General features: G+C 50.8%; 1 protein-coding gene across 3 annotated transcripts in view; it reads left to right on the top strand.

The window, feature by feature from the left end:
* KIF26B (kinesin family member 26B) overlaps positions 1–13,052 on the top strand; it is a 511,688-nt gene extending 498,636 nt beyond the window's left edge. For all 3 annotated transcript variants that reach the window (XM_021064466.1, XM_021064467.1, XM_021064468.1), the window contains 3 exons: positions 1,996–2,192; positions 2,636–2,786; positions 5,983–13,052. In XM_021064466.1, coding sequence (XP_020920125.1) covers positions 1,996–2,192; positions 2,636–2,786; positions 5,983–6,131 — 497 coding nt within the window. In that variant the 3' untranslated portion in view covers positions 6,132–13,052. The remainder of the gene's footprint in view (positions 1–1,995; positions 2,193–2,635; positions 2,787–5,982) is intronic.

The raw sequence follows: 15,189 nt of genomic DNA on the forward strand, positions 1-15,189 counted from the left end.
GCCAGGGATCGAACCTGCATCCTCATGGATCCTAGTTGGGTTCGTTGACTGCTGAGCCATGAAGGGAACTCCCCTATGTGTTTTATATCTTCCCAAATAGAGGAGGAAGAAGAACAATGGAAAGGACATTCGCATTCATTGAGCCAAGTCCTTGGGGTTTAATCATAACTCATTTTGGGGGGAAATTATTATCGGATATTTTTATTTTGCTGGAGCACGTGGGCAGTGGATTTTTTTTTTTAATGGGTATACTGAGGCTTTCAGCAAGTTACCGAAGCTGTTTGTACCTTAGGTTCCGCTTCCATGAGAATTAAATTAGGTTCTAGTTTCACCTGTGGCAGAAAACCGCAATAACAATCTAGAGACTAATTTCTCCTGTAAAAGTCTGTGTAAGGGCTGTTTAAGGCAGTGAAAATACTGTGTGAAACTATCACGGTGGACAGACATCAGGATACATTTGTCCAAACCGTGAGATGTAAACAGCAAGAGTAAAGCCTGATGTTAACTGTGGACTCGGCGTGTCCATATGGATAACAGCGTGTCCATGTAGGTTCAGCAGGTGCAACATATATTCCCCTGGAAGGGGGATGTTGATGGGGGGGAGACTGTCGGGGGGGTGATCCTGTCTGCACCTCCCTCTCTGTTTAGCTGCAAACCTAAACCTGCTCTAGAAAAAATTTTTAAAGAAAAAAGAGAAAAAGCCTGCCTAGGCGATCATGCGAAGGTCTCCAGGTGCCAGGCGTCCAGGCTTCTTCTCTTGTTTTTCTGTCGCTTATGGTCATCATCTCAGGGGCCAGTCAGCAGGCCCATGTTCCATCCAGGACAAAGGAGCAGGGGACAGACTTATTACCCCTTCAGGTCCCTTCTGGCTGTTGCACGGGGCACTTCTGTTTCGACCACACTGGAGCCTAAGTCATGTCTACCGCAGAGGGTACATCTGGGTGGCCACGTGTCCTGTTCCAACTCAGGGTCTCTTGCTGAGGAAGAAGAGGGCGGGTAGTGGGGGGCCGCTAGCAGGCCCCTCACAGAGCAGAAAGCATGTTGAGTAGAGACTGACACATCTCAGAGCTTATTTCCAGGAAGGAAGTAAACTCCTATGACAATACTAAGAGCGGATTTCCCTAACCCTAACATCTCAAATTCGCCCTGCACAGGTCCATGCTGAGGGCGGGGCCAGTGTGGCTCTCAGTGTCCTCCAGGTGGCCTGCCTGTGTGTTTGGGTGGGCATTCCTGTGCATGAGGTTTTGTTTTTTGTTTTTTTTTTTTTTTTTCTCTTTTGTCCCTTTAGGGCCACACCCGCAGCATATAGAGGTTCCCAGGCTAGGGGTAGAATCAGAGCTGTAGCTGCCGGCCTATACCACAGCCACAGCAAGGCAGGATCCTTAACCCACCTGAGCAAGGCCAGGGATGGAACTTGCATCCTCATGTGTGCTAGTCAGATTCATTTCCGCTGAGCCATGATGGAACTCGGTGTGCACAGTTTTTAAGGTGGAGACCGAAGGTGGCTCGACAGGTGAGGGGGGACTTCTGAGCTTGTAGAGGTGAAGGCGGGTGCCCCTGTGAGGGAGTATGTGCTGAGGTGGGTGGTGGGAGGTTGCATCCTTTCCAACACAGCTCTGCTGCTGGCCCCAGGGAGGCCTGCTACGACCCCCTTGCATCAAAAACATATATTTAAGAGTTCCCTTTGGCTCAGGGATAACAAACCTGACTAGGATCCATGAGGATGCAAGTTTGATCCCTGGCTTCGCTGGGTTAAGGATCCTTTGTGAGCTGTGGAGTAGGTTGCAGACTAGGCATGAATCTGGCACGTTGCAGTGGCTGTGGCAGAGGCCGGAGGCTGCAGCTCCAATTTGAACCCTAGCCTGAGAATTTCCATATGCCGCAGGGGCAACGCTGAAAAGGAAAAAAGAAAAAAATATATATATATATATTTATATTCATATTTAAAGCTAGAAATTCAAAAAGATGAACTTTGGGCTTAAATCCCCTACCTAGGTTCCCAGAGACGGAGGCTCATCCCGGCGCTGTCCCTTGACACCCCCTCCCCCGTGAGAAAACCCGCCAACAGCGCGGGGGTCCGCTGGGTGGACGGCCCCCTGCGCAGCACCCAGAGGGGCCTCGGGGAACCTTTCGAGATTAAAGTCTACGAAATCGACGACGTGGAACGGCTGCAGCGGCGACGCGGAGGCAAGGTGAGGCCCCCCCCGCCAGGCGGTGGCAGTCCCGCCCCCCGCCCCCAGCAGGTCCACGGGGCAACCCGGGGAGAGTAGGACCAGGCCCGCGGAGACCCCCAGTGGCTTCCAACGCGGGTGCGAAGCAAGAGCGCCCAGCGGCAGTGGTACCCCTGCTCTTGGACGGTAGCGCAGAAGTCCAAGGCTCAAAGGCTGGGGGAGCTGGTTGTCTTCCGGGCTTTTCTGGCTCCAGCTGGTGATGCCGGCTGCCTTCTAAATCAGAGAAATGCCTGTGATAGCCTCCCCCAGCCCCCAGGTCTCTCCCAAACTTCCCAGTGCCCCACCCCTCGTGCAGACCTATAAGCCCCCGCAGGTATTTCTTTCCAGAGGAGGTGGCCGCTGGATTTGAGCTGAAGGTCCTTTCCCCTCTCCTCTCCCCCATCTCCCCTTCATCTGTGCACTAGGAGATCATGTGCTTCAATGCAAAACTGAAAATTCTGGAGCATCGCCAGCAGAGGATCGCCGAGGTCCGAGCCAAGTACGAGTGGCTGATGAAGGAGCTGGAGACGACGAAGCAGTATTTGATGCTGGATCCCAACAAGTGGCTCAGTGAATGTAAGTCCCATCAGTGCCACTCCGGGTTGGGTTCCCAGCTGAACAGGCCTGGCTGGGAACCCATGCTGAGAGGGACAGGGATGCTGTCTGAACCCCCCGGGCCCCCCAGGCCCTGGCCTGGAGACAGCCTCTTTGCTGAGCACAGCCCCACTCCCCTGGGGGCAGACGGGAGGGGTAGGGGCACCAGTGGGGCAGTGAGTATTACTTTTGCAAGATTATTTCTCATATGTCTCAGTCCAAAGCACCTGAAAATGAGATTTTTTTCCCCCCCTGCATGTAGCAGACAATCACCCAGACATGAAGGCTATATGACAGATCTGCTCCCAGGCCACAAAATCACATGGCATAGCTAGCCTGAAATAGACAAGAATTTATAGAGGTCTTAGTAGGGGAGAATGTGCCATCCTAGAAAAGCCTCACAAAGAACCCAGAAAACAAGCAAAACATTTTTGAGTGAAAAAAAAAAAAAAACCATTCACAGAGTTATTTCCATTTAATAGAAAGTCCAGGATGACAGGAGCCATCTAATAACCATTCGGAACAATTTTTCTCTCTTTGAAAGACGGATTCAATTGTCTCTTATTTATGTGTTCCTAACCGTTCCATTTGCCACAAAATAAAGCTCATATCTGGTCCCAGCTAGTTCATTGATAGGGGACCCGATGCTCCATGGCTTAGTCTCTGGAATAAAATGCATTACTTGCGCTACAGTTCTTCCCTCCAGCCCCTCCCCGTGCCTCCCTCTCTTCATGACTGTTCCTTGAATATCACATCTTCCTCTCCCCAGTGTTCCCAGGTCGATGCAGGGAGCATGACAGGCAGAGTCTGGAGCTTGGGCTTAAAATATCCTGGGTGAGGAGTTCCCATTGTGGCTCAGCGGGTTAAGAACCTGACATAGTGTCCATGGATTTGAACCCTGGCCTCACTCAGCGGGTTAGGGATCCAACATTGCCACAAGCTGCACGGGGTAGGTCACAGATGCGGCTCAGATCTGGCGTTGCTGTGGCTGTGGTGTAGGCTGGCAGCTGCAGCTCTGATTCGACCCATAGCCTGGGAACGTCCATATGCCGCAGGTGTGGCCCTAAAAAGACCAAAAAAAAAAAGGAGGGGAAATACAATGGTGACCCCCTTATAGGGCTGCTGTGAGAGTGAACGAGTTATTCTCAGTCAAGTGCCCATTACATGGCCGGCCCACGATGACAGCGCAGGATCAGGTAGTAGCTGGTATTATCGAAGAGCTGATGAAACAGCTGTCCCAACAGGAGACATTTCCTCAGCATCTGCTTGCACGATGCCTGAGGTAGGCCCCCGTTAGAAATCTGGACAGAGATGTCAAGTCCCCGCTCCCCAGGGCATTTCCATCTAAGGCTGTGATGGAGCAGAAAAGACACGCAGGAGGACATTAGCTGAAGTCAGGCCACAGCGTAACCGTGGAGCCTAATGCTGTGTCTCTCCCATCTGTACGCACCCTTTCCCTTCTTCTGTGAATCCTCAGGTGCTTCCTTCAAGTTCCCAGGGGCAACCGTTCAGCAGTTCCTCTTCCTTTGTGCTGTTTTCGTTAACTTTTTTTTTTTTTTTTGAATGCTGTTTATGCCTAAGGCAGGCTTACAAATTGTCTTCATCTTACAAAGTCACATTTTTCCCAGGATGGGAGCAGCTCGAACATTGGTACATGTGTACACGCTTCCAGGAAACAGTCGTTTCCTTCTTGCCTTTGTACATGTCAGAAATCAGTGATGTTTTTGATGCCAAGAAAGATAAAAACAGGAGGGCCACATGAAAGGACAAACACAGATTCGTTCTTCAACATGAATTAAAACCTAGAATGACCAAAAAAAAAAAAAAACAAAAAACAAAACAAAACAAAACAATGAGGCAGTATGCTATTCCCTAGGTGTGGGTTTATAGGTAGGGTATTGGTATAGAAATAAATATATGTGCTGGGATCCAGTGGGATCTGATGCCACTTTCAAGGTGATTCATACATAACATAGCCTGATGTGGTTATGTATCATATGTTGACTTTTGGGTTTTTGTTTTTTAAATATTAGGCTGGTATTCAGGGTCCCTGGCCCCCTTCCCTGCCCTGGTCCTTATTAACTGTGCAACGCTAAGCAGGCCACCCCACTGCTCTGGAGCTCCGTTAACTAACCTATAAGAGGTCAGCCTCAACTTCAACCCCTGACAGTCCTATAGCATGTTACAATTCTCCAACCGCATTCACATTCCTCATCTCTTTTTGGTTCTTCTCTCCACCCAAACTCTGGTTAGGAGAGTAGGCAGACTAGCGGTTGTGGTTCTCATGTCACTTTTATGGACCCTGTGCCAGCAGAGGTTGGGCGTGGCCGACCTGGGATGGAGTGCAAGTCTCCTGCTTGGATTCCAGGGCCACCCCCACCCACCTGGCTGCTGTCCCCACCCGCCCTCCCGGTGCTGGACCTCTGCAGCAGTCCTGGAGCTGGGGCCAAGCCAGCCAGCCACCCCCCTGCCCACGCACCACTGGACCATGTAGGGGCTGGGGACCAGGAGGGGATGGCCTCAGATAATTGCTCTGGAGGAACTGAAGAAAACAGACTTTTTACTCTGTGCAGGCCTGAACGCTGGGGATGGCACCTGGGTCCTAAATCTCCTCTTGTCTTCTGAGCAAAGAATCATAATTATTGACATCATCAGCCTATTTCCCAAACTACCAATGAGTAGCTGAAATTGTACTAGGAAGTGCCAAGAGACAGGGTCAAGTTTCTCCACCTGCTCAGAGAGGCAACTGCATACAGCTGTATGGACTAACTGGCAAGGGTCAGACTTCCCATAGGCAGGGTAACAACATTCAGGTGAGACCCCCCCCCCAATATGGAACAGGGTCTCCCCACTTCCGCCCGAAGATGGACTGATTTTCTAGTTAATAAAGAACAATGCTGCTGGGAGTGTCTCAGATCTGGTGATGGAGATGGTGCAGGTGCGGGAGCTTGAACGTCACTCTGTCCCTCAGCAGAGTCTCAGTAAAATGTCAGGGGTCTAATGTCATTGGAACCCAGGGGCCCGTGTCCGTTCTCCACCCGAGAGCGGGGGAGGGTCGGGCAAGAGGGCGTGGCAAGTCTTCCCGCGCAGGCGCAGGTGCAGGTGCAGCCACCATGGGCCGGCGGGGGCGGGGCCGGCGGATCGGCCGCGTCCCCCTCAGGCTTCCCCTTCTTTGCAGTTGACTTGGAGCAGGTTCTGGAGCTGGATTCCCTGGAGTACCTGGAAGCGCTGGAGTGCGTGACGGAGCGCCTGGAGAGCCGCGTCAACTTCTGCAAGGCGCACCTGATGATGATCACCTGCTTTGACGTCACCTCTAGGCGCCGCTGAAGGGAGCCCCGCCCGCCGGCCCCGCTCCCCATCCTCAGCCGGCCACCCTGGGCGGGCCCTTGTGCCGGCGGCGCTCGGAGACCACGGAATGAGGACGAAGGTCGGTGGCAAGTCGGGAGCGAGCGTGGAGCGGAAGGCGAGTTTTCTTTTGATTTCTGTAGGAAAGGTGCAAACACCACACACGCAGGGGAGGAGGAAACGATGGGAAGCCCCAGGGACCAGAGAGTCCCGCGAGACTGAAAACGCACTTTGAGGAACTTTAAAGAACTTGTTTGTACATAAGAACTGCTGGCAAAAGGGACCTCACTTTTCTCCTGGTTCGTGAGAAAGGGCGAGGGGGGACGCGGGATCGCCGTGGAAAAAGCTCAAACAAAACAACGTTACCCCAATGACTGATTAAGTGCCTTGCAAATCTTTATGATTATCCAAACATTTATGTTCCTACTTTCTTGTGTACAGATGGTGCTAGTCGAGATGAAAACAACAACAGAACAACAACAAAACACATTTTTGCAATGTATTTACAGCTCGTTTTCTCTTGGTGTTTTATCCTATTTCTGACTTGCTGTTTCTAAGGAAGTTGTGTTTGTAGAGCTATTTCCTAATCAGTATTGCATATGAATAAATGTTAACTGTCTGTCATGGTTCTGCTGGGAAGGCCACTCAGATTGAAGCTAGAGACTTCCCGGAACAAGCCAGGATGTTTCCAAAGAAGGTTGGAACAGGAGGTGACCGCTCATCCCACCTCCTGGGAGAGGCAGGGTCAGCAGGCAGACCTGGAGGTCAGTTACAGCACAGGTGTATGTGAGCCTGAGAGAAAAGAGAGAAGAGGGTGCGTCTCTAGGGGGAAAGGAGCCTCTATGACCTGGGCCCAACTTACCCTTTGGATGGGATATTTTTTTTTTCCCCAATAGCTTTTCCTCCAAATCCTGACGCCCACGGCCTGGTTCCTTTACACACAAATCCAGGGTTTTCATGACCCTCACAACATTTTTCATGTTCATTTTTATTCCAAAGGCTCTGGATGGAAAGCTTGGACTAGTTCAACCGAACTATAGTTTGGCAACAGTTCTCTAGTTTGGCAAATTTATTGGGGCAGAGGATTTTTCCCAATTTCGATAGCTTCTTGGGCCTGCAGGTGCTCAGAGACCCCAACGGTATTTGTCGAGGACAAGGAAGGATGTGGGGTTGCATAACTCTGCCGTTGTCTAGAGTGCTGCTTAAATGCAGGAAGTTCCAGGCCTCTTGTAAACCAAAGCCTCCATCCCAAGAAAGGACCAGGCTTGACCCCTCAACTTTGGTACCTGAAGGCTGAGAACGGTTTCCTGTCATATATCACACACCCACCTGCCAGGGCACAGAGTGTCATGCATGTGGATGTACCAAGCTTGACTCCAAGAATGTTGGACCTCATTCTCAAATTGAGATGTTCATCCCCCCCGCCCCCTCCCCCACTGCAGTTCCCTTAGGGATTATTATGCCTGTGTTAGTGATGGAAACCCAAGGCAGAGTGGTCAGGGGAGTGTCGCATAGCAGTTCTGGAATTTCACAGTGTCCTCCTACCTTCCAGGTCAGGGACCCCACAGCCTGCCCATTGATGGAGGTGCCCAGGGTTTTCTAGCATACTGTTCTTTTTTGCCCTCCAATGCAGCATATCTTCATGAGCCTGTTTTCAGGCAAGGGAGGCAGTCCCAGCTAACCAACTCCTTGTCCCCAGCCTGTCCCCCAGGAAAAAGAACTTTTGCATTTCTTTGTCAGTGCTCCTCGGGACTCATGTAGCCCAGCATAACTGGCGAGCAGTCAGCAAAGCCCAGCTGAACTCAGTGGGAACTGAATTCTTGTGCTCTTCATAGCACCAGTCCTTTACTGGCCAGGTCAGGACACGGACGGCTCTATTAGCTTTGTTTGGAAAGTTAGCCCCCTAGACTGGAAGCCAGTTCTGTGGATGACAAGTCTGGCTTTGAGTTTTGTTAGCACTTGCCCCTATGCAGAGGTGCATCCAGAAGCTATGCTCCCATCTGATGACTGAAACAGGCTAAAATATGGTGAAAAGTTACTCCAGGATGGATCATTTCCCCCTTCAGTTTAACAAGTGTGTCTGGCCCCTTGGGCAGCAGGGTTCCCCCATCATACCTCCATTCTGTAGGGCAGCCTCATTGACTCTGAGCATACCTCTGGTCTCAGCACTTGTGTGAATGGACTTGTTCAACAGCAGCATAGTGGAAGCTTCTGGACCCCAGAGAAGGCCATTCTGTTGAGTTGGTTTGGGTTTTCCCTTTGGCATCCCTTTGGTTGCTGGTTGGAAATACACTACTTCATGAAAAGCCTTATCATTGGGGGATTGTCAAAGGTGAGTATCCTGGGCTTTGTTGGAAACAAATGTACTTGATTAGTGTTTAGCAGCCTTTGCTTTCGCCCTGGCCATATCTTCCCCCACAGGCTACCTTGCCATGTAAACATCTACAGAAATGTAAAACCTTGATCAGTAGAATCTTTCCGAGGGACTGCCCTTCAGCTGGCCTCCTGCCTAAACCTGCTATATATGTTCATAGCAACTTTATGAGATACCAAAAGGGTTGAGTGAAACCAAGTGCTATCTTAGCGAGTCAGATTGCCCTCCCAAGACGCCATGCCATGGAGCTTCTTGAAGGATGCTGTTGGCGTAGTGTAGAACAATTTTGCATGGCGGTTGTCCATTCTGGCTTTTTCCTTTCTTTCCTTTTTTTTTTTTTTCTCTTTTGTTTCCTAACCTAAGTAAGCTGCAAACATCTTAACACACCAAGTATTGCTAAACCATGTGACGATATCATGAATTCTTATGCTATGATGCGCTCGTTTTTCCCTGTAAGTCGACTCTTCAGCTGGTCATCTGTTCTGAAGCAGTTCTAACAAGTGAAGAACACCTCATTCAGTGACCAGATGTGAGGTAGGTTCAGGTCTAGTTTTGGTGACAGATAACCTAGGAAGGCAAAGGGGGGATGTCAGAGAACCCATTATTCCATTTCATTCTCCACGCATGAAAAAACCAGAACAGTATTTCTTTGAAATTAACATGGAGACATGGGAGCCTTAATTCTTTGTCTGAAATCTGCCCCCCTCTCCACGTAGTTCAGCATGAGGTGGAAGCACTAGCTGCAGAATAAAACTCAGAGCCCCAAAGGGGAAATGGCAATATTATTTCCTGCGTGTAAATCTGTATTGCATTTCATGATGGTGTTTCATGTTGTGACAGAGTGAGACTCTGCTTTATCCTGGGCTTTCAAGCCCCACCAGAAAACTGCAACCTTTGATCTTCTTGTCCTTGAATTCCCTTCCCCATCATGGGGACACTGTCCCTAATGTTCATCTCTGCCTGATTTGAAATCGGAGCATCCTGTGTATCGCTTTGTCTCTAGTTGCTGTTCTGAACGTGGGGCCCTTGAGATGCAAATGCAGGTGTTGGTCCTGGGTTGACACAGGTGGGGCTTATCCAGGGGACCTCAAGATGAGGAAGAGAGAGAAGCTGGTGTACAGTGCCACGCTGCCTCGAGTGGGGAACTTGGCAGGCAGGAATCCAGCTGTTTGTCATAAATTAGTCTTAAGCTTGAAATCTGTGTTCCTGGAAGGTGGTGGTAACTTCATTGTAGCCACAAAAACCATCCAGGGCAGTGGTTCAAAAAGTCTGACACACGCATACACATCTTGTGCTGGTTCTCAGATTTCTGTTGATGTTGAGCAAGAGCCCTTTTCCGGCTTCAGCTTCTGAGGCTGATTATGAATTTTGGTTAATCCATCAGCCTTTATCACTTAGTGCATTCCTGTCTGAAAGTGGCTGTCTGAATTGGGTTTCTTGGGAAAGAGGCCAGGCTTGCAAGAGCCCAGGCATTTCTTAACCTGGTTCTACACGTGGTTGCTGGTGTCATCAGCCTCTGCTGCTCTGGGGTCCAGGCTTCCACAGTGAATAATGATGTAAATATTTTGAAGTTCCCTGTTCCAAAAAGGGTTTAGGTTGGAACAGAAATGACTAAAGATGAGTTCAGTTCAAAATGGAAACCAGAAGAATTCATGAATTTACTCACTGTTCTTTCCTGCAGGAATATTAGCCCCATGCTCTGAGCACATGTTAAAAGATATTTTCATTTTTAAAGGTGATGTGTATTAACCTCCAAAACCATGCCCGTAGAAACACGTTGAAAGCCCTGTTCTCCATGAATTGATGCTGGATAAGCCATCCATTGGTGCTGGCCCCAGGGCCTGCTTGCCACTGCCTGGGCACTGCAGTCCATCCTACCCCCAGGGGACTCTCTTCAGTACTGCCACACTGAGACTGCCCCAGGAGGGCCCCTGCTGCCCACTGTTCAGCAAAACAAAATGACACTCAGTTTCACTGACTCTGCCAGCAGATGGTCTAATTTTTTTGGGGAGGGCCATGGGGGACAGTGGGGGGTGGACAGGGAGTGGAATGTAGCATTCCTTTGGATTGTAATCTCTCTCCTTCTCCAACAAAAGATCTGTCAACGTTTGTGGGTAAAAACTCACAAATTGTGTCACTTAGCCACCTTCCTGACAAAATACCTATCTATTACTGCTCATCAGTTCCAAATAAAAGCATAATTCTAATCCAGGAGAAGCTCATCTTCTCGGGGGGAAAAAAAAGTGTTTCGTTTTGTTTTGTTTTTTGCCAAATCTTAGAAGCTGCTGATCCATCCCTAAACAAACCCGCTCTGCTTTTGGGTGGCCCTGCTCAGAACCGGAGGCAATGTCATAATATCGGACATACAGTGGTGCTTGAGGCTGTACCCAGCCTTCAGCCTTGATATCTAATCAATAGTCTCTAAATGCAGTTCCTAGCATCCCTATGTGTAGGGTGAGCGCTGAAATCCTGGCACTCACACATCTATCTTATGTACATGGAGAAATTACCTTCCACAACTAAAGAGACTCACTCTTTCCCTCCTCCCCCCTGCTAACCCACGTCCCACCCGGTCACCTGGTCATATTCAATTGATGAAAAAGTTCTAGCTTCTTTGTAAACTCAGGCTGTTGCTTTGTAGTGTCGCTCGTGTTTTAGGTTTATTTGTACGTCCTGGTTGGACCTGCTGTCCGAGTGCTATGCATGGAAGTGTCAGCTTGGTGGCTCGGTCAGTGGCTGCTTTTTCATCCTCAGTCTAGCAAGCTCTGCGAATGGAGACGCAGACAGAGGGGAGGAAAGAGAAATCAACCAGGAGAGCAGGGATTAGGGTCCCATCCTCAAAGTATAGGGCTTTGTTCCAAATTGAATGGCTTCCTATAGTAAGGAGCTACAGGGGAAACAGCCCTTTCCTTTTGAATTTGATGACACTGGCCTTGGCCATCAGCCGTCTCAAGCCTCAGTGAAAGAGGATCCAGCCTCTTCCTGTCGGTCCAACACGAAAGTCTGGACAAGTGCAGACAGTATTAGGTTCCCACATTTCCCTAAGACACCCCACTCCACCCCCCAAAGTTACTGAAAGGGGTTGGGGAAAGGAAGCTGGAGTCCCTTACCTTGACTAGATATAGAGTAGGTGTTTTTTTCTGGAGAAACCAAAGCACTTTAGTGAGTCTTACAACCCGTAATGCTTAAGGCATCTTGTCCCTTCGCTGGATCCCTGAGAGGCTGGGAGGGGCTGGGATCAGTAGTCTCATTCAAGAGGCAGCTAAATCTAGGAGGAAAAGCCTTGAGCTCGGAGGGAGTGAACCAGGCCCGGGCCTGGTTTCTTGGCTCGCTCGCTATGCAACCTTGGGCAAGTTTGCTTCACTTTTCTGGGCCTCGGGCTCCCCATAGAAGGCCGGGGGTCTTGCCAGCTGCCCTTCTGGGAGGATGTAAAGAGAAAATGGTATAGACGATAGGAAGTGCTTTGAAGAAATGAAAGCTCTGTACAGAAGCCGAGGGCTGGTCATTGTAGATGAAGAAATTGACGTCAATAGCCAGCGATGGGCCCAAGTTCACAGGGAGTTGTCGTAGAGCCCAACCGGGACTCGAGTCCAGCATCTTGGACTCTTCCCATGAGAGGCTGTCGCACCAAACGTGTGGCTGCGTGGACACACACCACACCTATGGACTGACGTGTGTGCACGGGGCGGGTACAGGTGCATGTGTACAGAAGGTGTGTGACATGGTGCAAGAGCACATGGGACAGAAAACTTGAGCGCTAACTCCTGCTAGTCCTCTGGCTTTGGATCTATGGCCCAGCTTCTCTGGAACACAGTTTTCGAGTCTGTAAGGGGAGGACAGTGCGCAAAATGATGTTCCGCTCTCGTCACGTGTGTATGTATGTATATATGAATATGCTAATCTGTAGAAATGGGCCAGTTTGAAAAGGGGAGCCAAGGGCCTGCCCCAGTGCATTTATTGGGTCGGAAACAGCAAATTCACCAACAAGGGCATATACCCTTATTTGAGGTTCAAGGGTGGTCTTCCACGTCATTGTTTTAAATTCACTGTTTGGATAAACGATTGGTGCCGTTTTAAAAAGTATGTTCCTAGCTTACAGGTGTTCGCCGTTATGCTTTTTGAAGAAAATTCATTTGTTCATGTCAGAAATTTGACTCTCCCGTGCCTGGGGAGGTCCCAAGCAGCCTATTTGCAAACAGGCTGGGTTTGTGTACGGGCCTTCCCATAGCGATCTAAAAGTTAGCTTTTGGCTTGGTCATGATACGTGTGAACTGGCTACCTGGAGAACAGTCTGGAAAAGAAAATTAAGCATTTTCAACCCCCCCCCCAAAAAAAACAAAAAAAAAACCCCCACAACTGGTGACATGAATTCATTAAGCTGTGTGCCATTTCCAGTGTAAAGACATTGTTTGCTGGCTACGATCTCTGACTTGTTGTGGCATATGAGGTGTAAAATGTTGTCAAAAGAAGAATCTGGTGTTTAAAAAGAATCAAACTATGATGGCATTAAATGTTCACTCTTCTCCTACTCAGAGTCATGACTTCCTCTGTCCCGCTGGTGCTTCTGAACCGGGGGAAACAATTCAAGGCCCAGAGCAGGTTCTTTTCACGAGGGCAACACCTGGGCCAAGGACTTCCTTCCAGGCTTCTAGGGACTTCCAAGGATGGACTGGCCCCCAACAAGGTCAGAAGCTCAGGTGGGCATGGGTGGAGAAGTCCCAGAGCCCTGCCACTGCCCTGTGTCCCTGGGAGTCACCGGGCTGGTGATCACGCAGGAAAAGTGTCAAGAAGCTGGGTGTTGATGTGCTGAAGTTTCGGTGGCCTGGTACTGCTCCCGCAGTCCAGGGCCTCTGGGGCTGGCACTGCAGCTTCCTTGGAGCTGGACACACAGTCCCTGTCACACCTATGCTGGCCTCACCTGTAACTGGGTACATTCAGGTAAGAAAGCAAAAACAAGGTCAGAAATTGGAGGAAGGGCAGCCCCCCCCCATGGCAGACACTGCCCCGGGCCCTGCCCTGATGCTGCCACCTCATCTGTCCAATCACCACGTGCTCTAACAGCCCCAGAGAGAGGGCAGCTCCAAGCACAGCCCTGCTCTGAATCCATGTCTCCTACTCTGCTGAGCTGGCCCGGACATGCACAGCTCCCGGCTCCCCGCCTCTTCTGTCCCCAGACCCCATCAGACCCTTGTGGGCTCCCTTTGGGCCACTGTAGCAGAAGCCATAAGTTCTTAAGAAGTTGGGAGCTAAGAAGTTCTCGTGGCTCAGCGGTTACAAAGCCAACTAGTAGCCATGACGTTCGATCCCTGGCCTTGCCCCGTGGGTTAAGGATCCGGTGTTGCTCTGAGCTGTGGTGTAGGTCGCAGATGCGGCGCGAATCTGGCATGGCTGTGGTGTAGGCTGGCAGCTGCAGCTCCGCATGGAGCCCTAGCCTGGGAACTTCCATATGCTGTGGGTGCGGCCCTAAAAAAAAAACCAAAAACAAACCTGGGCAGGAGTCTGGAGTCTGCAGAAATGTCAGACTTTTTAAACCAAAGAACCAGGAGACAGGATGGAGATGGCAGAATGGGACTGGAGCTCAACTTTTCTCATAAAAACAACAAAATTACAACCAAATGCTGAGCAACTTTCAACCAAATGGACTGGAAACTTTCCAAAAGACATTCTACTCCGCAAGACAAAGAAGAGGCCACATCAAGACGGAAGGAGGGCGACGACGTGATGGAAGCAACCCCATTCCCGCCGGCTGAGCAGCCCCAGAGACTGGAAAGTGACTGTATCACAGACTCACCTGCAGGAGTGAGAGTTCTGAGCCCCACTTCGGGTCCCCACGCCTGGGGATCTGGCACTGGGAGACGGAGCCCCTGGAACATCTGGCATTGAAGGCCGTGGGGCTGGTGCGCAGGAGCTCCACGGGACCGGGGGAGACAGAGACCCCTTTCTCCAAGGGCGCACACAGGCTCTCACGGGCACTGGGTCCCAGGGCAAAGCAGAGGCTCCATAGGAATCTGGGTTGGACCTGACTGCAGTTCTTGGGGGATCCCCTGGGAAAACGGGGCGGGGGGACGACTGTGGCTCGTTGTGGGGGAAGGACTTGGAGGCGAGGGTCTTGGGAGTGGCCACCGGCGTGCGCTCCTCTCGAGGCGGCCACGTGGGGAGAATCACAGAAACCCCCTTACAAACAGGCAAACACAGTCCCCCTCAAGGTAGGGTGAAGTCTTCTCCCGCCACCCCCCAACCCCCACCGTGCACCCCTTTTCCTCTATTTGGAGCCTTGGGCCAGGCCTTACTTCCAGAAGAGTCTTCTTGGGCCCAAGGTCTAAGAGAGGGGAAGGAAGGAGCGAGAACAAGCATAGCTCCTTCTGCAGGTCACTCCCCCTGCTCCCCACCACTGCCCCATGGACGTTCAGCCCCCCCACGGAGCCCCAGGGCAGCCCAGCCCTCGGCCTGTCTGCTGGGCCTCACTGTCCCCAGTGCCCCTCAGCTGTGCCCAGAAGCCCTTGCCCAGAAGCCTTCTCCCTGCATTTGCCAAGAGCTGGAGAAGAATCTAGGAGGCTGAGGGGTTTAGGAGGAGGGGCAGACTTCTCCAAGCCCCACCCCCACCCCCAAGCCACCTAGCCTCTCTATCAGGGAAGGTGACCGATCCGAAGCCACCTGAGGAAGTTG

Source organism: Sus scrofa, chromosome 10, assembly GCF_000003025.6.
Source record: "Sus scrofa isolate TJ Tabasco breed Duroc chromosome 10, Sscrofa11.1, whole genome shotgun sequence".
NCBI classification, from domain to species: Eukaryota; Metazoa; Chordata; class Mammalia; order Artiodactyla; family Suidae; genus Sus; species Sus scrofa.